Below are 22,554 nucleotides of genomic sequence, written 5' to 3'. Positions count from 1 at the left end.
TGCATCGCTGTGCTGCCCTTTGCGGCATCATCTGGCCCCCATCCAGCATGCGCCAATATTAGCGATGGAGTCTGCCACATTGTGCAGAGTTACGTGTCGTATCCAGAGGACACAACGCTTGAGATAACAGACCCAGAGGTGACTGAGGAAGGCGGCTTCACGACTGTGTACTTCACAAGGCTGCTCTCAGCCGGGCGCTTCGCCATTGATCCCACAGAAGCCACATTCAATGTTGCGCGAGGATCAGCTGACTTGCTGGAGCAGCACGATGAATACGCCACTTTCTCCGCCAACCTGGTGACCGGTGAAGGCCCATCCCCAGCACAACCCCCACCAGTGGCATCGGTGCGTTGGACCCCCAGACTTTCCGGCTTCGGTGCGACTTAAAGTTACACTAATGTATCTCGCGCACGATTCAGACGACATGCCAGGTCAGGCTATGGTATTCTCGCTGGTCCAGGTAGCACTGATTCCCATGTAGTTCTTGAGTTGCCAATGTTTGTGTGGATGCGTCAGGTGCAAAATGATGCATCGTCATCATACTGTTTTGGTCAGTATCAAAGCCCAAAAGCTGCAGCCTATCCTCAGCTCCGATGTCATCGACAGGGACTCGGAGTTTTGCTCACGGTTCGTTTTGCTTGTGTGCCGTTACCGCTCTGACAGTTTATGCCATGTGTAACCACTACTAGATCTAATAACAATCCAGACAATTATTTTTCAACAAGTTGGCTCATGTCTGTTTCTGGCTTTTTGCCACCTCCCTATGGCGCAGAGAGGGTGTGCGCAGTGAGAAAGCTTGTGACCAGCGTGATTTCTCATGATGTTGTTGAATGATTGGCAGATTCACGTATGCACAGCCATACTGCCTTTGGCTAAGCAATCACGTCCGCTACCATGTGGTTGCATTGAGTCAGCTGAGCTGTAATGCTGTGCGCTGGCATCTGTCGCAAATGCTCCCATCATGCGGAAGGCCGCTGCATGTACGCGATCGTCCTGAAACATGGATGCCCGTTACATATGTGTATGAAGCCGCTGCATGTTTACGCGTGCCCTGCAGGTACCTCCATCGTCACCGACAACAGCAGTACCCACACCCACAGGCTCAACAACGATGGATTGCTCCGCAACTGCGCCGTCCACTGAGCTGGTCGGGGGCTGCGTGGTCGACGGTGGAGCGGGTGTGCAAGTGCATTATAAGCTGGAAGGCAGCCCCCCCGACAGAGTCACCATCGCGCTGCAGGCCCAAACAACCGGCTATGTGGCAATGGGATTCACAGATGGGCGCCAGGCAATGTACCCTGCGGATGCCGTCATTGGATGGATGGGCAGCTCTGGTGCCAGCGTACAATCGTACCAGATCAATGTGCGGCCCCTTGAAGCAAAGGGCCTTCAATCTGGAAGCGTAGCAGGCCTGCTAACATCATAACGCGCACATGCGGTTGCTGTACATGTCACGCGAACTTGCGGTACTAGTCCGATTTTGGTCTTCGAAGCCGGTGAGGCCTGTTGACAGCCTGCGAGCCTTGGCGAAGGCTGTCCTTCAATACTCTTGCTACTACGAAATCATCTGTCATGCACCGGAATTTCACATGACATCCTTGCCATGTCTGCAGAGTTACTCCGCTTCGGACGTCACACCAGACGCCACAGTCCAGCTGACGGACACAAGCGCAACAGAGATCGGAGGGGTGACCACAGTCAAGTTTACAAGGATGCTGGTCGCAGGGCGCTACTCAGTGAACCCAAACACAATGACTTTCAACGTCGCTCGAGGTCGGGGGGATGCCTTGACGCAGCACATCGATGCCACGAGTGGCTCCATCAGCCTTGAAACCGGCGCCATATCGCTGACAGGGACACAGGCGCGAGACAAGTTCTGGGTGACTCACGGCATCCTCATGATCGTCGCATGGGCTCTTTTTGTGCCTCATGCTGTCGGCTTTGCCAAGTGCGCCACCTTTCTGCTTATTGGACTGTTCAGTCTAACCTATGAATAACAGGCTATGCATAGATAGGCTCTTGTGGCCTAGAGGGTTCACCCTGCAGGTTTGCACTCTTAAGACACAGTTATATACCTAGGAACCGAGGATGTTCTATAACCTGTTGAGACGTTGACTTACATTTCATGTGACGGATTGTGGTTGGGGGGAAGGTTTATATCGAGAGGGGAAGGGTAAGGGATGATTGGAGGTTATTCGAGCTGCTGCTTGCCTGCTGCCAGGCCGCACGATGAATTGGCGCGTAGGGCGTCGATCTCACATCGGATAGGGAGACGAGTGGCTGATGCTGGGATCTGGTTGAGGGCGCTTTAGATAGGCTTATACCTACCGATGTCTATGCGGTGTTACAAATATCGATCATTCAATTGCAGCTTAAGTTTAAGGAGATCACATTACTGGAGTAAGCATGCCAAGAAGCATGTTTGCCATTCTCTGGACATGCTTGCATGACACAAACAAGTCTTCATTCTCCAGATTCCAGTCATAGCAGCTCAAAGCCAACCTCATCGTCCACACACTAGCCCCCTGCCTGAGGAATGTAAGATTCTAGTCCGAGCAGCTTACATTGAACTCTGACGATTCAACTATCTCGTCAACCTCAAGTACAGAGTGTCGTCGAAAACTAGGTTTTGTCGTCACCAGTTGAATTGCAATCGACCTTCAAGTCAGAGTCTTCAGTTGAGTTTCACGAGCTGTTGCCATACAACAGCAACGCAGAACTTGGTCTTCCAGCAGCGCATAGCAGAGAAACGTCTAGTCGCTAGCAGCGCACGTACGTGCAGCAAAGTAAATCAAACGTGGTCACATCCGCAATGCATGCCCTCATCGTCTCCATACATTCAAACGACAAGCAAACAATGAAAAGCCGCTGCGTACAGGTTCAGGGCAAACAGGGAGCCATTCTCAAGAGCAACGCCATAAATGTGGGCTCACGCACACCAGCTCCTGCACTTCTTGAAGTAGCAAGCAACGATGGATGTTGTGTGCAGGTTTAAAGCCAAATGGGGAGACATGTTCAAGAGTGATGCCATGTGGTTCCATGCACATCGGCTGCTGCAGCTGATCGCGCTGATCGCTCATGTCGTGTCCATCGTCATCGCTCTTACCAAATTTGGGGAGTACAAAGAGGACTTTGCTCTGCATCTGCACGCCGCGTTTGCCTGGATCGTGACTGGACTGCTCGGCGTTCAGTGGATCGTTGCCTTGTTCCTGCGACCAGACAAGCAGGCGCCTCGACGGCGTGTGTGGAACCTGTTCCATTTCAACGCGGCTCGGATCATGCTTGTGCTTGCGCTCGCCAACATCGGCATCGGGATCTATCTCTATCAGCGAAAGTCTGGCAATCTGCTGCTGTCCACTGGAGCGTGGGTGCGCGATTCTCTCGCTTTGTGCTATGACAGTGAACACGAATCATTCCGTCCAGATTTGCTCTGCTGCCTCGTGGCATTGAGGCGGGTGGCACCCATGCCAGTCCAATCCGCAGCACATCTGGCAGCCGTACTGCGTTGGTCGCCTATCTGGCGGGGGGTTCATTGGCAAGCTGCTATTGGGGGTTAGGCCCCTTAACTCTTGACTTTCAAGCCCAGGGTTGATGCTGTGTAAGCGATTATGTAAACATCTTCAAAATCGATCATGGTCGCCGGATGTTTAACCGTTGTGTAAGAACTCATTCAGCAACTTCACACGCATTTTTCCGTGGGGTGGCCTTTTGAAGACTCAACGCGTCATGGCAAATGAGGGAATCAGGACGGATGTGCGCTGTGCTTAGGAAACACATCTTGATTCTGAGGGAATGTAGTGCATTGTTAGGGTCATTTTGTTGGGAACAAGCTGAAGTATTGACAATGTTGCACAAGCCAGCGTCGCCCTGACACAGGTGTGACTGTGTCCTGCATTGCGCAATTCCCACCAGGCAATCAACATGGTTTCGCGAACGTGTGCTGTATGTGATCGCCAAACATCCCGGGGCCTTTGTTGGAAGCGGCATCTGATACATTCCAACGTAAGCCCTGTTTGGGGAGATACCTGACACGAGTATCTGACACGTGATGACTCAAGACGCAACTACTCTGCAGAAGCTGTAGGCTGCATAAGACTGTATAGGCCGTGTGTACATGACTTTGGTGGAATCTTGGTGGAATCTGAAACCTCGACATCTACTCCACAATTGTTTGAAAGCAATGGCAATTAATCCACGCACATGGGCTTGGGCATGTTTTTGAAAGTGTTTATTGAGACCAAATGGCGCAAGACAATGCAATCGTACTTGCCAAGAAACGCGCCGGCCAATCGGCAGGAGTGCCATTGGTTTTCCTCCCACTCCCGCCAACTCACCATTGACAGATATGCAGATAGCGATCTCGTTGGCTTCTCTGGCAACGGCGGTCGTGCACTTTGTGCTGCTGGCAATTCGCCGATCGCCTCCTGTGAAAGACGATGTCACCACTTCTCAATCTGAAGCCGTTTAAAGATCCGGAGGCTGCACTACCTGCTGCAAATGCCACCGCCTGATGTGCCTGATGATGGCACATGCACCATCTTCTGGTCGATTTCAGCGCGTCAGGGTACACACCTTAGATTGCCGCGAATTTTCATGTAGCCAGGGTTGCTTTTGGGTGGACTGTCAAGATACAACATCAAGGGGTGTTGGCTTACCATATTAATACCAACATCCGGGTGGCCAAAGTCCCACTTTTGGACTGCCCGACAAGTTTACATACAGCAATTAAGTTCAATCATTCAGGCGCGTATGTAGCAGACGCACCCAGAAAAGGTTGTCACACTCCCACAAATGATGGTGTTGTTGCGGTTTGCCGACTCTTTAGGTTGGTGTGTCTTTTTTCGCGACGTTGAGTGTTTGTTGCACGCCTTATGAGTAACGTCCTGATCTTCTGCACATGTCCCCACCATTCTTGCCAGTGGCAATGCTAAGGCACTTGTTGTACCGGAGGGTTTGTACATCTTTCCGTTGCAAGAATTGTTCTTTTTATGAGGATACCAAACCGTGCATCGCTGCACATGGAGTTGCCTGCGTGTCGCTTTCATACTAGCCCCTACTGATCGGCAAGCCAGCAGGCAGCTGTACACATGAAGCCTCGGCATCAAATCCTTCAAGCTCTGCAACTTGTGTACATGTCAATGAAACCCGAAGGAGGTAGTTCATAGGCGATATGTGGTTGTAGGTAGGCCAACAGAAGTATCCCGGGCAGCTCCATCTGAATTATGTTCTCCTTTTGACCCATATCAACTCATGCATGCTATTGGGGAATTCTTATGTTCCCACACCATGTCTGCTGACGTGCGTGCTTTTTCTGGTGTGGAACACCGTCCTCAACACCAAGTTATTTTGGTGGCCGAGGAGTGTACATGATGATGCCTGCTGACGAAGATGCAGGCTTGGTGTTGATGTAGTGTGCTGCACTGCTACGGGGCATCATCATGTACACTCCTCGGCCGCTGTCAACCATCTTTCCATCTTTTTGGGGCTGGTGTATTTCTTTCTTTCATGTATATACCAAATTCATTCAACTGCTGAAGTGTTGGGGAATGTGTGTGCTCCTGCCAATGACCCGTCATCATTCGGAGGTATGTATCACTTGCATGTGAGTCGGGACCATAGACTGCACAGCAGGTCGCCGGGATGTAGTGCAACAGCTAGTCGAGGTTGGGGTTTGGTATCCCTACAGGTGTCATTGCTTGCCGTGTTCTCGCCCGGCAATCCCTGCCTGGTGGCGGGTGTTCCATATTTGTTTATTTGTTTACCATATGTCGTTAGATCAAATTATGATCGTTACACGTGTAACGATTTTGAGAGCACAAAGCAATGCACGCATGATGATATCGGGACTTGCGTTTCCGTCAAAATGTAGCACCCGTGGCCCTACTTTGACTTCTGGCTAGTCATATGATCATGCATGATGAAAGAAACGGCCGACGTTGTTAAGCTCGGAAGAACCCCTTTCGTGGCTGTATCGAATCATTCGTCGATATGAAAGGGTCGACTGAGCCGATGCCTCGACCGTAATGAGCACGAGGGGAATTTTTGGAAATGGCGCAGATCCGCCGACCTGTGCGCCAGCGTTTCGTTCATGAAATTGACATACGTAGCATAAATATGTATGATTGATTTGCCAGACGACCCATGTATTTCAGAACATATCAGCCTGATCCAAGAAGCTGCTTCCGCAACCGCGTACCACGTAAGCAACTACTTTGCCAACGTGATGGGGTTTATGTAAGTCTGGGATTAGGTACGCCCTGCAGCTGAGCAGAACGCCTTTCTTGCTGCCGTGCTACCCGCTCAAGATTCCATCTTTAAATAAACATTCCTTGTGCGTCCACCGGCAGTGGCACTGCTTTGCAGTCGTGTTCCCGGGTTTGCTTGAATGGTAAGAAGCAATAGTATATGTACGACACCTGTAGATAGGCCGTACCCACAAGCTTCAAAAGCAGACAAAGCATGAAGAACTTGAAGCTGAAACATTGCCAATGGCAAAAACGCGGCTTGGCCTAATCAGTTATTTAATCCAGCATGTTTCTTGAATGCCAGTGGCTGCGACGTCGGTAGCCACTGCATTGTCTAGATTTTCAGGACAACGGAGCTCTAAGTTCACCAGCGATACCTTCGTCCACAGGTTTTTATGCGTCGAAGAAACAGCATCAGCTCTGCAGCTGCAGTTGCTGTGCTTGTCCTTGGTGCAATACTTCAGGCGCGCCTCTTGACACAACCATGGGACTTGCCTCTGCATTGGCTGCTCTTCGATGGCATGTGGTTTATATTTTTGTGGTTTCCACGGGTTTGTTTTGTTACTTGGTTGGGTTCAGCAATAGGGAGGCTCTTGCCTCGACATTGCTTGTTTACGGCGTGGAGTGGCTCCTGTTGTCGCGCCATTGTAGACGTCGTGTTTTAGAGAACGCCGGGCAACCTATGATGCATAGTGCCAAACATCGATGAGAGAAATCGTTTATTGAATTGTATGTCATGCGTACTGTCTTCCATCGGCTGTTCGGCGTGAAGTTTCGCTGGGTTTGCTCATCACGCGAAGCTGCAGACGTTGTTTAAAGGCGTATACATCGGGTACAGCTCACGTGATGTGACAGCGTCCGTCCAGAGTGTTGCTTCCGTGTGCACGCTATGTTTTTCAAGGTTCTGTTCTCAGCGCGGGGCCAGCATTTCTGTGGTTGCGACATGGCAGTTTTTTGAAGTGCAAGACGCTGAAGTGCTGTCTCAAGGAGAAAATTTCTCAAGCCCAGACACAAGCAAGCATAGCATGCACATCTTGCACCTTCGTGGATGAAGATGAACGAGTTTGAACCACGAGCCCGTGGACAATTTGACCAACGACAGTTAATTCTGCTGTTCGGTCACAGTTGTTAGTGCCAACAAGTACAAGCTTTTCTCCACCGAGTTCCAGTAGTAGTACCGTGACACAGGGATTAAGCAAAATCTTATCTTGTAGGATTTGCTCTTGGTGCCATTCATTGTGGAATTAGACGCACAGGTTCGACAGGGGACGCGTCATGTCATACGGTGCCACATACCTCGGTTCCAGTGCGCGAAAGAACGGCAAGGGAGGCAAAGAAAGACAGGCTGCTGTGTTATCAACATGGATTTCTGGTTTTATGGTAGCACCAGTAAATGGTAGTGACAGTCACACGCGATTATATGACATTCGATGGTCATGCGTTGTGACGACGGCTGAGGTGAGACGGTAGGTTGGTCGCGCAATTCAATCCCAAGGCACTGTCGTTGCTTACAGAATTAGCATACGTAACTTAAGCATCTTCTGCAACATTTGCTCTGGTTTAACTGTTGCAAGCATGCCAGAGATATGGCTGGCTTCGTCAACGCGAACGTCCCCTTGCAGGTTCGGCGAAGCTATGCGGGTTCCCGCATGCTCTTGGAAGGCGGTGAAGGTGGTTGGTACAGTGATGTGCGCCTCCTATTTCCACTAGCCTTGTGCGGAATGCAGTGCGCCAAATGGTCGCCATTTAGCCAAACTGCAGAATCTCGTCCCGGGCACAAACCTGCACTCTGATTGCTCCATCCAATGCCGCTTCTGTTTTCCAGGATGGAAACGCGATTCGCGTGTTTGCATCACATACATGTGCAGTTTTGCGCGTATTATTGACTCGTCTCATCTGTACATTCGCACAGACAATAAACTTGTGCGCCAGCTATTTCATGTTGTCCAGCCGGCCGATGCCACAACTCAGTGCAAGAAAGTACCTCGTACGCTGTCTTGCCCGTGCTTGCGCACGAAAATAGCACCAGGTGGGCCTGTGTCCTCGACTTAGTTGAAAGCAAATGTTTGGACAACAGAATGCACGACAGGGAACAAATCGATGGCCGGCAATGTCCTCAAACGTCAAACTGCACAGGGTGTGATGCATTATCTGCACTTTGTGTGCATACGCACGTCTCGTTCCCCAGATCGCACGAATCACAAGCGGCAGCTTTTAAAACTGCTCTCCTTTTGTGGGGGCGGGGTGGGGGGGTAGGCCAAATCTTAACGTGCACGTTCATGCAGGATAACGACGGTCCCTCCAGTACTCCGGTCGCTAGCACAAACGGAACCTGTACCGCATCAACAGTGATCAGCGGCGGGTGCGTTATCCAAGGTGGGGCAGGTGTAGAGGTCCACTATAAGCTCATCGGCACGAGCAGCGCCCAGTTCGCTCTCAGAGCCAAGACGACTGGCTACGTTGGCATCGGCTTCACTAAATCCCTCGGCCAGAGGAGCATGTACCCCGCCGATGGCGTCATTGGTTGGCTTACCGATGGAGGCTCGGCATCTGTGAAGGCGTTACAAGATTGATGTGAGTCCTAAAACATAAGGGTTGCTCTTAATCACCGTGGATCAAAAATCATATTCAAATGCAGAACAAAATACATCATTATGTGTTTTTATGAGTGCCACGTCCATAACTTTTGGCTCTCCATAGCGCAGTTGTTAACAACTACTGGCAGTAGTAGTAGTACCTTGCCAACTTTGCTAACGAAGTGTGTTCACAAAACTACGATGAAATGTGTTCATGAGTTGCTAACGAAGCATCTTGGCAAAAATAGATAGTTTATGTCCGTATGAAGCTGCCAGCATTACCACATCGACAGGCATAAGCCCTCTGGCCTTTGTCGCCACCCCAATGTACACCAGATGTGGAAGAGGTATGCATGAGGGGTTACCTCTAGCCCATACACATGTTGCCACTGATTCTGACATGCGGGCCCCTCCAGTCTCCAGTCTTCACTAACCGGTCAGCCATACTCTCCAGCACCTAGAATAGGTGGCCTTAACGTGGTCTGGCATATCCAGATAACGCTCGTTACCTTTGTGCAGTACCCCGTGATTGCTTTATATTCTCGTGAAAATGGCTACAACAATCCATACAGCATTCCCACATGGACATTCGCAACTCCGAGAGCAACTTGGCAGTCAATCACAGCTTGCTGCATGCAATGTATCTTTTCCGTATTGCCCTCAGCCCGTGAAATTCAGGGTCCTCGTCACCTGCGGATGCTCAGCTTGTCTGCTGTGTGTCGGTGGGGTTGCAGCGGCGGTGTTGTTTCTCATGAATCATCTTATTTGAATGAACCCATGCGTGTGACCCTGACGTGCAGAGCGAGGTCAACCCAGTCGAGGACCCCTCCGTGACGCTGACGGACACAAGTGCCACCGAGGTAGGGGGTTACACCACGGTCTTCTTTACTCGTGACCTGTCAGCTGGACGCTATCCCATCACTGCGTCGTCGACGTTCAATGTTGCCCAAGGAGCGAATGACGCACTCGGTCTACACACCGCTGCATCTAGTTTCACCGCAAGCCTGGCGAGTGGCTCTAGCTCCGACACAGCTACACCCACTGCAGCCCCCCCACCAGTAAGTGCCCTATGCCACGCTATGCTCGCTGCCCCTGCATCTCACTGGCCCTAATCGTGGAAAGTGCAATCGTGAACCACGACCAAATCCCTTACATATATTATTTCTAGTGTGCCTTCCATGGTGTCCTTGAGTGCGGCATGAAGGGGTTGCCAAAGCCCAGGTGGTTGTGGTAACACTAAACGAGAAGTTACATCAAGTAGATCGAGTGTAAGTTTCTGGCAACGAGGCTTTGGCCGAAGTTTCTATTCTCACGGCAGTGGACTGTATTGCAACAGCCCCAATTGACGTTCGTTGCACATGCCATGTCGTTTAAGGGATGACCAATCAATGCCGCGTGTGGCACTCATGTTTTGCAGACACGTGGCGTTGCAGAACAACATGCTCTCCTGTCGTGCTGCTTCTGTCCTTGCTACATTCTGCTTTTACGTGGCTTCGACGGCCCTTCCGTCCTCCCCTGTCACTTTGCGTTGCGGTTTGTGCTGTTTGGCTGACACGACTTGCCGTCGCGTCAGGCGGCTCACGTGGCCGAGCCACCAGTTGCTTGCTCAAGACTGCAAACCTCTCACGGCAAACGCCTAATGCCCTGTTGAATGATCACGGCTTGGTGCTCTTCAGGGAAGCCTGTCGTCCTCAACTGCCGCAGCAACAGGGGGGGCCTCGGGGTGTGTCGCGTCCGATAAACTCGTCGGTGGGTGTGTTGTTACCGGTGGTGCGGGTGTCAAGGTGCACTACAAGCTGAGCAGCCCTGCAGACAGCATCACCATCATGCTGGACGCGCAGACAACTGGCTACGTGGCCATGGGCTTCACGAATGGCCGGAGGAGCATGTACCCAGCAGACGCAGTAATTGGATGGATGGGCAGCTCGGGCGCCTCTGTCAAGGCGTACCAGATCAATGTGCGCAGCCTCACCAGGACCCTCACCGTCTCGGAAATTGTATCCCTGAAAATGTGTTCTTATCTGGCGCACACATGGGGTCGAATCCCGTTCTGGCAAAGCACTCTTGCATGCCCATGACTGTACGCGTGTGCACAAGTATGTAGCATGATGTTTCCTGCTTTAGGGACTCCTCTCCGCGAATTTGTGCACAGCCTGGGCCATGCGATTCGACCATTTCAATCTCCAATGCGATCACATCGCTCAGTTAACATTCAGACTGCACACCCACAGCAGCACTGAAGGGCGCTGTTTCCAAGCTGCATTCATGACGATAATTTGCAATACATCTTCAACATCACACGCGCATCCATGTGGACACTGGCAAGTCCAAAGGCAACCCGTCACTGCAGCTGTTTTGCGCCATCCGTGATCGCACATTTCCCTGCATGAGTTGCGAATTTCACGTGCAGGGCTATGACGTGTCAGACGTCACTCCCGACAGCAGTGTTGTGCTGACGGACACAGCCGCAACAGAGGTTGGAGGCACAACTACAGTCACTTTCACCAGGAAACTGAACGCCGGTCGCTACCCCATCAGTTCAACATCGATGATCTACAACATCGCCCAAGGCAGCAGCGATGCCTTGGTCAAACACACTTCAGCGGCCAGTGGCTCAGTTGACTTTGCTGGTGGCTCAATTGCGGTGTCGACCACTGATCCCAAGGACAAGTTCTGGATTACTCACGGTGTGCTGATGATCGCCGCGTGGGCGCTGTTCGTGCCGCATGCCGTCGGCTTTGCCAGGTGTGCTGCGTGTGTTATTGTTCCAGCTTCCCGCCATCAGGGAGATGAACTCAATGGCAAGGATTTCTCACTTGAGTAAATTGTCCTGACAACTTGTGTAGCTTCCAATTCCCAATTCACAAGCGAACTCCTGCCCGTTCGTCGCTGACTCGTGCGAGTTGGCCTGCGTGTGAATTGGCCATTTTGATGCAGCGAAAGTAGTATTCTTGAATGCCCTCCTCTCTCAAGCAAGTGTGAGCAACGTCAGGCAAGAGCATGCCGAGCTGGACTTGATGGCAACGAAGTGGTTGGGTTGCAGGTTCAAGGGCAAGTGGAGTGCAGTGTTCTCCAGCGATGCGATGTGGTTCCATTTACATCGCTTCTTGCAGCTGCTGGCGCTTCTCGCGCACGTCGTCTCGCTGATCGTGGCACTGGCCAAGTTCGGAGAGTACACTGAGGACCTAACTCTGCATCTGCATGCTGCGTTTGCCTGGATCGTGACTGGACTGCTCGGCGTTCAGTGGGTTGTCGCCTTGTTCCTCCGACCTGTCAAGACGGCCCCTCGACGGCCTATGTGGAACCTCTTCCACTTCAATGCAGCCCGTGTCATGCTCGTGCTGGCCCTTGCTAACATCGGTATTGGAATCTACCTCTACGTCCGCAAGTCTGGCCCGCTCTTGCTGTCCACTGGAGCATGGGTGTGCTTCCTTCAATGTCAGCATGTGCCGCAGTGACAGACAGCGCTGTGCTACTCTTGCCTTCACGTGTGCTTGGAAGTTCGCAATCATCGAGATTACCTCATCATGCTTTGTACACTATCTCATGTCTGCATCATGACGATGCAGACAAGACAGGTTGTTGGGGATGTTGCCTGTGATTGTGAGCGTGCATGTGTGGCGTTGACATCTCAGATTTGGCGGGGTTGCAGAGACCACAGGATGCTTGATTGTTTGATGAGGATGCATCAAAGCGTGAACTTGCTGATGCAGCTTTGTTCGCTGCAGGTCGGGATCACAGTCGCTGCGTTTGCCACTGCGCTTGTGCACTACATTGTGATGGCTCTGCGCAAAACGCCTCCCTCGAAGGAGGACGCTCCAATCGCGCGTGTCGAACTCCCCATGTCAAATAGGATTGACAACCCTGAGTATCACGCAGCTGCACCGCGCAGCCGCGTCAACTGAATACCTTGCTAGCTTTGCCCCGGGCCAAAACAATCAGAAGGCGCCACAGGAGGCAATCAGCAAGATGATGACCCATGTATGAGCGTGCAGTACGTCTTAGGACTCGCAGCTGGTGCACTAGCCCGGTTTGTCTGGCAGACTAAAGCGCACCTTAGTCGAGCGTTGTTGCACCAATGTGGAGTTCCAACGTACTGCGGGTCATTCAGGCGTCTTCGCTGTACCACTATGCGCAGTCCAGTACAATGCACATTGGCCTTGCGCAACAAATGTGCCTGCATGATACACATGCGAATGCCACTGCTGGTGTTGTGTGAATTGTTTACTTTCCGCTCTTCTTCTCAGTGCATAATTTTGTCTGCAAGTAGTTGCACCTGAGTGATTTCATACGCGTATTTGAAGACGTATGGATCAGATTCAGTTCAGGGTTAATTGAAATGTGTAGATGAGGTTGTTGTATGTTTAGAAGTCAGTTGAAGGTTGTTGGAATATACATCTGCCTAGATGAAGTTGCCATTCGTTGGAATGCAATGGACGGGGTAAGGCAGATGTTGCGGTGACTGATGCATTGACCGTAGCTCGTGAGAGATCTGATTCTACAGCTACTAGATGCCATGACGCGCAACGCAGTTGAAACATTTTTCCGTACTCGGTTGAGCGACGCCACCATGTCTACTACCGGTAAACACTTTTTCCTTACCTCCCACCGTGATGGTGCACATTTGTCTCCATTTGACCATTTCCTGCTGCTTGACATACCTCCATCCAGGCGCAGGAACTGGTCGTCTTGCCCGTCATAGTAAGGGCGCCTTCGTTTTGCTCGCGCATCCATTTCATTCCTGTCGTTTGGCCGTGGACAAATTGAGAGCAGGTGATGACACAACCATCAATTTGAAGATTCAGCACGGACGGACCTCTCAATACCATTAGTTATGAATTGAACAGAGTGTAACTATTAACATGAGACTTCAGCTCAACCTCGCCAGCCTCGCACTGGCAAAGCAAGGCACGTCAATACTTTGGACAATCGTGACCCCCTTCAAAGTGCTCACACGGGCCTGGAAACTGAAGTAGAAATCGTGCACACCATTCGATGCGATGTACCGAGGTACGCATAACGCATCAGTGACCACTCGTGTACACAACTCCCGACACCGCTATCGTCAAGGCACCCATTAACTGCAGTGCTGGCTTGCCACCCAACCGTTTCCTGTGACAATGGGTACTTTTGGCTGACTTAGACACTTCAGTTCATTGTGATGGTGGGGTGCAGACTTTGCCGCATGCCACTTTTGCTACGGGTCAACTGTAACTGCACCGCCTTCCATGCGTGCTGCATGTAGGTGCAAATGATTTCAGTGCGCCAAAGCAGTCTGGGTGGACAACCCCGGCCTGTCTTGCTGGAAATTAATTGCAGTAACAGAGACAATATATCGGCACGAGGGTAACCACTTGAGGCACGAGCCCGATGGGCAACGAGTCAGCATTTAACCTCATGAGTGCAGCCTGCAACAGCTCTCAGAAGTCCAGTGCACCGGAGCCCCTTGGGTGCGTCTCTCGCAGTTTCACGGCGACGGGGACTCCCGATTTACTTGGGCAACACTGCCTTACAACTGGAGCACGTTTCGAAGACGGGAGCGGGAGCGTATTCAAATGAATGATCTTCCTGCCGCTAAGTATTGAAACGAAACGCAAATAAAGGGCCGTTGGATTATGAGCGTGTTTAAATAGTTAGCGGCGACACGGTATTCAAGTTCAAACGTTGTGTAGACCGCCCACACTTTGTGAACTCATATCACGTTGCAAGCGATGAAGAATTTTATGTGTCCCGCCAATCATTCTCATTTCATCGAGGCTTAACACTCTATCCCACGAGATATCGCGTTCCAAGAGGCATGACTCATCATGCCTTGTGTCATTTCCAGTGCCGAGTGACTTCCAACAGACGATTCCAGTTCAAATAATCATCCCTCTTTGCCTTTCTCTGTCTCTCTTCTGGATGGGTTGTGGCCTGTAAAGGTTATTCGCCGTTGCCGTTGGAGACAAGCCAGTAGTATGTATACAAACGTTCAGAACAGCAAAGGATAGGGTTTATCAGCCGTACGTGCACCGCAAATCCCACAACATGGCCCGTGGTAAAGCTGCTTGCACTGCAGTATCTTTGCTCGTCCTTTTTGCGTGCTGCCAGGTGCGCCTCGTGTTCGTGTCACTTTTTTCGCCACGGTATCCCAACGGACACTGACGCCCACGATACATTCAGAGCTCGCGTGTGTATGGTATTCGTGTCGTGAAAGCGCCTAACATACAACGATTGCTACTGTAGTCGGACATTTCTAGCTTCCTCTGGGCTCGACCCCACTCAGTTCTCCATGTTGTCGTCATGTTCAATGCAAGGGTGCCTCGCCATGGCATGTAATCATGTAACGAAGCAGTCATATCATCTGAAGCGCATCAAATACAGAATTATAGCTTGCTGGTTTGCCTTGGCTGTGCCATTGTCTGTGCCATTGTCCTCGCCACTAAATATTGCGCCATCGCTAGCTGTGCATGTTAGATTGCGGATGACCCTTTCCCTACGGCAAACAGCGTCTGGATCGAAATCAAATATACAACAACAATTGAGGTGAGACATCGGAACTCGCTCGAAATGTCTCAGTGATTACGCGCAGTGCCGGCAAGCTCAAGCATGACGCCGAACCTTCCTTGGAGCGTCCGCCATCGAAAATTCGGAGCGTTTACTGCAAGAACAACCATTCACTGACGAGATCTCGATGTGACATGTTATCACGCAATGGGGGACTTCAGCGCTGTGGCCCATTTTCGATTTTGTTGCTATACGCTCATCGTCCAACCGTGTAGACCGGCTGGTAGAGAGCGTGTATCAGTTCCGCCTTCCAATGATGACCAGTGTAAGTAACATGAAGACAATGACGTCTAATTGTATTTTACAACCATCAGTTTTCACACTGTCGCTCATCCGAAGGTACTGGTTGACTCTGAAACAGCTAAGGTTGTTGGGCAGTTCGTTATATTACGTGATGCGGCACCGTCGTCGGAAAGCAGGCATGGATTGAATCGCAGAGTTCCATTGACGGTGTGGAGCAAATAAGCTGTCCTGAGTGACATAGATATGGCAGCGAACCGCCTGGTCGTCTCCCATGCTCGCCAGAGTATGCGCGCGTGACTTACGGAACCCCCGCGAGTGGAGTCTGCAAAGCTCAAGCGCTTGATGTTGATGCACATATTTGCGCCATGCGAACAAGCACTTCTTCTTCTGAAAACACGATGGGCATGCCGTCTGGAGCAATGCACGTCCGTCATTTTGCCACACTAATGCATTTTGTGAAGTCCACGGCACAATGCAGGTGCAACCAAGCATGGGACTTATCGATCGTTGAAGGAGGGTGGTGGAGAAGGCGGTGGCAAAGATGATGTGGGGGGAGATGATGTGCGTTGCCCCAAGTGCCACTTGCTAATGGCCCCAAGAGCTCAGTCCTGGATGCGGCCCTGTTCCACCAGAATGAAACATGGCCTACAATTGGATTACTCCCAGGGCACGTTGCATGCATGCTGGGTCAAACAACCTGCGCTGATCACAACTTGGTGTCTGCTACTTGAGTATTTACCTGACACACTGCTGAATTCGCGCCTGCAACGTCTTGTCCATATTTTGCAGCGTTGTCGAGTGCTGGTATCTTTGGTCGGTCTGTCTGCCTGCAACGCTGTACCCGGCACGTCAACATCCACATGATCCTCAGAACAAAGGTAAACGGCAACACGATCTGCCTTCCTGCATAACACGGAATCGAATTGACATCGACCCATTGACCCCTCTCAGGGACAACGTCAACATCAGCGCATCATCACAGAGCAGGCTGTTTGGGGAAGGAAGCATAGCAGAGCAGCTGTCAAGAACACGAGGTGTCTGGTGACGAGTGGTAATCGATAGAGGGGAGGATGTAACAAGCTCTGCGATGTTGAGCAGGACGGCGAAACACCGGTGGTCAATACCCCCAGCACGGATGGCTGCACATCATCGACGGTGCTCGTCGGCGGCTGCGTTGTAGACGGCGGGGTGGGTGTGGAGGTGCACTACCTGCTCACCGGGACGACCAGCATTCAGTTCGCTCTCAAGGCAAAGACAACAGGCTATGTTGCGATAGGGTTCGTAGCGCCCGGACAGGCTCAGATGTTTCCCGCGGATGCCGTCATTGGCTGGGTGGGAACGACAGGATCTGTGAAAGCGTACTCAATCGATGTAAGCGTCTCTCTGCTTCTTACCGCATAGCTTCGTTTCCACAGGTTCTGCTGCCTGAGGGATGTGCACTCAGCACTTCAGCCGTGCAAGTGCGCCATGCATGGGCATCTGGTACCAGGGGAGTTCAATTCCTTTCTGCTGGCACCCTATGTGCACTGGCTCTGCTTTCCTGGTGGGGGAGGTACACGCTGTTTTCCCTGCCTGCCATAGCATTCGATTATTCATCTCAACGTTTTTTGTGAGCTCGGGGACGGAAATTTCTTGCACATTGGGGAATTCACGACGGAGTCTTCATCTTGCAGAGCATCTGGTTGGTAAGTCTGGTTTGCACAGCAATGCAACTTTTTTCTAAAGATGGCCAAGGTGGCATTTTGACCTCGGTTTGAGACTGATCATGATGTTCTAGACAAGAAATACACAGCCCCAACTTTGGGATACACCAGGCAAATTATAGGCTACACCTGGCTGAATTTTGTGGATTCACCGGGCTTATCAGGCCTGCACGATCGTTCACAGTGTGTTAATCGTCACCACCTCCCCACTGTGTTTGTTCATTGATACAAAAGCCAGCCTCGATCTGGCCAACCTGCCCACGGACTACTCCATTGCAAGTGTCTGACGCTGTGGAGACTCTGTGCCAACACATGACTGCTCAGGTGTGGTTCACCTCGCGTACAGGCTTATAGCATCCCCATAGAGGATACGTCGGTGACACTGACAGACGCGAGTGCCACCGAGGAGGGAGGATATACGACGGTCTTCTTCACGCGGGATCTTGCAGCAGGCCGGTTCCCCATCAGCACCTCATCGGCGACGTTCAACGTTGCACACGGTTCGGCCGATGCGGTTGTGCAACACGATGCAAAAGCAATCTTCACTGCAAGCCTGCAAAGTGGCTCTGGCTCCACTCCTGCCGGTGACCCTGGATCAGGCTCCCCACCAGCACTAGCACCCACACCCACACCGGTGCGTAATGTACCATAAACTGCAGCTCTTTGCCAGGCCGTGTGTTTTGCGGGTGCAGATTCCTGAAATTTCACAATTTCCTTGACAAAAATGGAGGTCGAAACCCAGTTGGAAGAAGCACGGATAAAATGCCAAGCTGTCTCTCCATGCCGCAGGCGCATCGGTGTGCGGGTTTTGTCTCATGACATGCGCCCTTCAAACCTACAGAAATGCAGGCGTCGCGTAAATAGGATGTTGTAGGGGACCTAGGCGCGGGATATTTACTCATCTTCCGCTACACTGTATGGGCTACAAGCACACTGACAAGTTATCGATTAAATAAAAGTAGCTGCATTTACCGACCCAAGTAACTCTGCTGTGGTGGTGTTTGTCCGCAATGATGCCTATCTCTCCATGGATGTCCGTGCCTGGCCAGCATTGCATGCGAACAGGAGATTGCTGATGGCGGACCGGAGCCAGAAAACTCTGTACAATCAGGATCTGTCAATCCACACCATGTAAAAGGGTGGGAAAGATTGTCGCACTCTTTCCCACCCTTTACATATCTCTGATGGCGCCCTCTGTAGAGATGCGCCCATGGCCCTTCAGCGTCGTGCCCCTGCCTATGATAGCGATGATTCATTCGCAGAATGCCCATCGCCTTAAACAACGCAACAACTGTATCGCAAGATAACCTCAACAGGCACTAGCTGTTGTATCCCCATGCACATGGCTGCTCACTACTTGCATAGCGCGTTGTTTGCAAACCCTGCGCAGCTTGCATCCGACATAACCGGGGACGGGGTTCACAGGTTTCGAGGATTCAGACCTAAGTGCCCGCAGACTTTCACTGACTATGCCCCAGACGAGTCGTTGCATTTCCTCCAGCCAATGTGGATGAGTGCTTGTCAGTGCGCAAGATGGCATCAGAACCTGGTGCACTTGGTGACAGACAGACAACGTGCACTTGCGAGCAGGGTGGCGGAAAAAGTGGAAGCTGCACCTCATCGACGGTACTCACAGGCGGCTGCGTCGTGGATGGCGGGGCGGGTGTGGAGGTGCACTATCTGCTCATTGGGACGACCAGCGTCCAGTTCGCGCTCAAGGCGAAGACAGCAGGCTACGTCGCGATCGGGTTCGTCAAGCCCGGTCAGGCCGCCATGTACCCCGCGGATGCCGTCATCGGCTGGATGGGAAACACGGCAAGCGTGAAAGCGTTCACCATCGACGTAAGTGACCGTTTGCTTCCTTGCCGTTCGTCCCAGGAAGCTCATTGCAGCAGCGTTTGGGCACGTCATGTTTGGTTGCACGCTCCTCTCTATGCGAGTCAGAGTGGGGGAGGACTTCCGAAAGCTTGTGTATTCATGCACATCTGTTGTTGAGGCAGGGCTGGATACTTTGTTGCAGGGAACGCTCCTCCTGTGCCCAACCTGCAAATCCGCGTGTGTGCGTACATGCTGTCGTATCTCGAAAACGTCTCATGATTCGTTTGCACCGTGGGAAGAATTCTACATACATCTTCTTCAGGCCATGTGTCCAGGCAATGTCAAACGCTTACAACAAAAGACAGCGCCCGTGGTAGGGGTGTAGCATGGCACAAGCTAGAAGTGATGCGAAGACTCAGGGGACAAACACCCTTCTGGGGAGGCTCAAGACTGCGTGAGCCTCAACGCCTCAACTTTGCCCTCATCCCGAGTCTAAAGCAGTTGTGGCTGCATACACATCCTTCTCCGCATCTTGCTGATGATGGATCGTTTGAGGACACTACCGCATCTTCTCAGCATGCTACTAGTTGCAGCAAATGCGTATTTTGCCGATCTAGGAGTGCCAAAAAGGTAGCAGTGAAACGTGCTCAGCGTTTCACTAGATTGTGAGTTTTTGGGGTCCACGTGCCTGGAATGTTGCTGATGTGTATGAGACAGAAGCGGGACTCGGTTGCCGTTCTGCAATCGCACTGAGTATACTCCGGTCTCACTGGCTTGCTGTGCAGAGTTATAGTGCTCCCACGGAGGACACCTCTGTGACGCTGACAGATACAAGTGTCATTGAGGAGGGCGGATACACCACTGTTATCTTCACGCGGGAGCTCAAGGCTGGCCGCTATCATATCAGTACCGACTCGGCAACGTTCAATGTGGCTCATGGTTCAGCGGACGCGGCCGTTAAGCACGACGCAAAAGCGGTGTTCTCTGCCAGCCTACAAAGTGGCTCCGACTCAGCACCTGTCCCTGGCTCGGACCCAGCGTCACCACCAACGACAACCTCACCGGTGCGCTACGCACACACCATGCCTTGCTGTCATGTACTCTGACATGCACACGCTCAAACGGCAGAGCTTCAGAGACCGTGAATCTATGTTGGTCCATGGTCGTCCGCTGTGGAAAATGCTGCTTACCCTTTGGACTAACCCATACCCACAACATAGCTTGTGGGTATTGATGTTATTACTTAGATCAAGATGCTTAGAAACCATATCAGCGCATCTTGGGCATCAGTTTGCCTGGAAAAATCCGTGTCATTTGCGGATCCAGATGCCCAGGAATGCCTGCACGTTGGGGACGGAACAGGACATTGAAATTCGATCTGGCAAGCACTGATCTGTGCATCTCATCTCGAGCACTCCATGAAACTGCACCTCGCACCAGTGGAAGATAGGAGCAGTTCCGCTCCCAAACCTTAGGCAGCATGAATATGCTTAGTGTGCTCTTCAGCCGTGTTTGCAAGGCAGAGGAGTATCCTGGCAATGATGGTGTCATTGTATTGTGGCCAACAACACCACAACTCCTGAGCTGGCGGGGACTTGATCAGTGAGCGACGGTAAGGGGTGAACAGACACCAAGAAATGATGAAATGTACACAATTGATCATTTTCAGGGTTGGGGAAGGCTTCAAGCGAAAGACAGCGAACCAAAGTGCTTGCTGCCCGGTGGTTGAAGCAGACAAGATGCGTGAGGTATCGTGGTCTGGCGACTGCTGATAAGCACTTCGAATGGTGAAGACTGCTCCTGCGCTGAGTAGGCAAGCGATTCAACGGGCTCACAACTCTGTAACTCAACCGAGCAAGATCGCCTGTCGCCTATGTCACTCCTGCTTGCACATAACTATGATTATGCTCCACATAATCGTGCATGGAGGCACTGCCGAAAGACAAAAGGGAAAGCAATGGGCAAGAAAACTCATGACCTGGCGCGGCCCCGCAAGGAGGGATTTGACGCTGAAGGATAAATGACCTTGCGTTGGCGAGCAGGATGGTGAAACTCCCGTGGGAAGCTGCACATCGTCAACAGTGCTCACGGGCGGCTGCGTCATGGACAGCGGGGCAGGTGTGGAGGTGCACTATCAACTCATCGGAACGACCAGCGCTCAGTTTGCGCTCAAGGCAAAGACAACAGGCTACGTTGCCATAGGGTTCGTTGAGCCTGGCCAGGCTGCCATGTTCCCCGCGGATGCAGTTGTCGGCTGGATGGGAGACAAGAAGGCAACTGTGAAGGCATACACTATTGATGTAAGCCTCCTAACCTGCACATCCACGTTGCTACAGCTGCTGCTTGGGGTAGTGAGAGCCTATGCTTGTTGCCTTTATTGCACATACTTATGCCTTGAGGACTGTACCTTAAGGACCCCATGCAAGGCCTCTCACATATTATCATCACATTTTGAGTTTCACCATCAACGTAAAATGTGCGTAGCCTTGTTTGGGGTTGTCCTTTCACAACCATAGCCTGTACCTGCAGTTTCAGTCCGTTTCGTTGTTTGAATGCGCGGAACTTTTGCCTCCCAGAGCTACTCAGATATGGCGGTATCCCATGCAGGCTTACAGCACTCCCACAGTGGACAAGTCAGTGACGCTGACGGACACAAGTGTTTCGGAAGAGGACGGGTACACCACCGTCTTCTTCACCCGCGACCTGGAGGCTGGGCGCTTCCCCATCAGCACCACATCGGCGACGTTCAACGTGGCTCATGGTTCGGCTGACGCACTCGAGCCGCACGACGACAGAGCAACTTTCACTGCCAGTCTTCAGAGCGGCTCAGAAGCAGCCACAACACCTCCGCCGGTGTGCATTGTTCCACTCTGCCTGGTCACCTCCTGCATGTGGCTGACGCAAGGTGCAGCTTGAATGAAAACCTCATCTCAGTTGCCCCTGACCTTGAAATGTGCGAAAGAGATATGCGAACAGTTTTGTGCAAATAACCAGTGCTTTGCCAGAATGTGTTTCGACCCCCATTTTTGTCTCAAACATACATGTATGTTCGGGTATCTAGACCCCCAAAATTAGACGGTCTGGCGAAGCACTGCGAATACCTTCCACATGTGGAGCACAAAGCGGCAGGCATTCTAAAGCCAGCAAGGAAAACTACTTTTGGGCAAGTCAAGTAATTGTTTGAGCTCAGGGCTGCCTCAAGTGGCCAGTGGTATTGTCTGCACAGTGATGGTACTTCGGCAACGTGTACGCATCCGCCTGCTTCCTGCTGGATTTGTGCTTGTATGGCCACACCTGGAATGTGTGTAACGTACTGCAGGTGTCGCTCAATCAAATGCACTGCCAAAGCCAAGGGGCTGGGACTTGCCGGTGCCCCAGATACAAGCACAAGCAACATCACAACTCGAGCGTGTTTTACACGCT

The 22,554-nt window shown here is 51.7% G+C and overlaps 2 protein-coding genes and 1 long non-coding RNA gene across 3 annotated transcripts; all 3 read left to right on the top strand.

Moving 5' to 3' along the window:
• The first annotated feature begins 1,433 nt into the window (after positions 1 to 1,433).
• Positions 1,434 to 4,468, top strand: LOC149810801 (cytochrome b561 and DOMON domain-containing protein At4g17280-like). The gene is made up of 3 exons (XM_089994114.1): positions 1,434 to 1,948; positions 2,990 to 3,368; positions 4,352 to 4,468. Exons 1-3 carry the CDS (start codon positions 1,434 to 1,436, stop codon positions 4,466 to 4,468), a joined length of 1,011 nt encoding a protein of 336 aa, XP_089850240.1.
• Positions 4,469 to 6,475: 2,007 nt separating this feature from the next.
• LOC149810800 (uncharacterized) lies at positions 6,476 to 8,782 on the top strand. The gene is made up of 3 exons (XR_016429026.1): positions 6,476 to 6,709; positions 7,868 to 7,933; positions 8,531 to 8,782. It is a non-coding gene; the product is annotated as an uncharacterized LOC149810800 (long non-coding RNA).
• Positions 8,783 to 9,371: 589 nt separating this feature from the next.
• Positions 9,372 to 13,218, top strand: LOC149810799 (cytochrome b561 and DOMON domain-containing protein At3g61750-like). Its single transcript, XM_089994113.1, has 6 exons — positions 9,372 to 9,461; positions 9,622 to 9,879; positions 10,498 to 10,779; positions 11,232 to 11,566; positions 11,865 to 12,243; positions 12,550 to 13,218. The coding sequence occupies exons 1-6, from the start codon at positions 9,372 to 9,374 to the stop codon at positions 12,724 to 12,726; spliced, it is 1,521 nt and encodes a 506-aa protein (XP_089850239.1). The 3' UTR covers positions 12,727 to 13,218.
• Positions 13,219 to 22,554: the final 9,336 nt, after the last annotated feature.

The sequence above is a fragment of the Nuphar pumila genome, unplaced genomic scaffold (genome assembly GCF_984573655.1).
Source record: "Nuphar pumila unplaced genomic scaffold, dmNupPumi1.hap1.1 HAP1_SCAFFOLD_202, whole genome shotgun sequence".
In the NCBI taxonomy this organism is placed as follows: Eukaryota; Viridiplantae; Streptophyta; class Magnoliopsida; order Nymphaeales; family Nymphaeaceae; genus Nuphar; species Nuphar pumila.
Note: the sequence above shows the minus strand (reverse complement) of the source record. Positions and strands in the feature narration are given on the sequence as shown.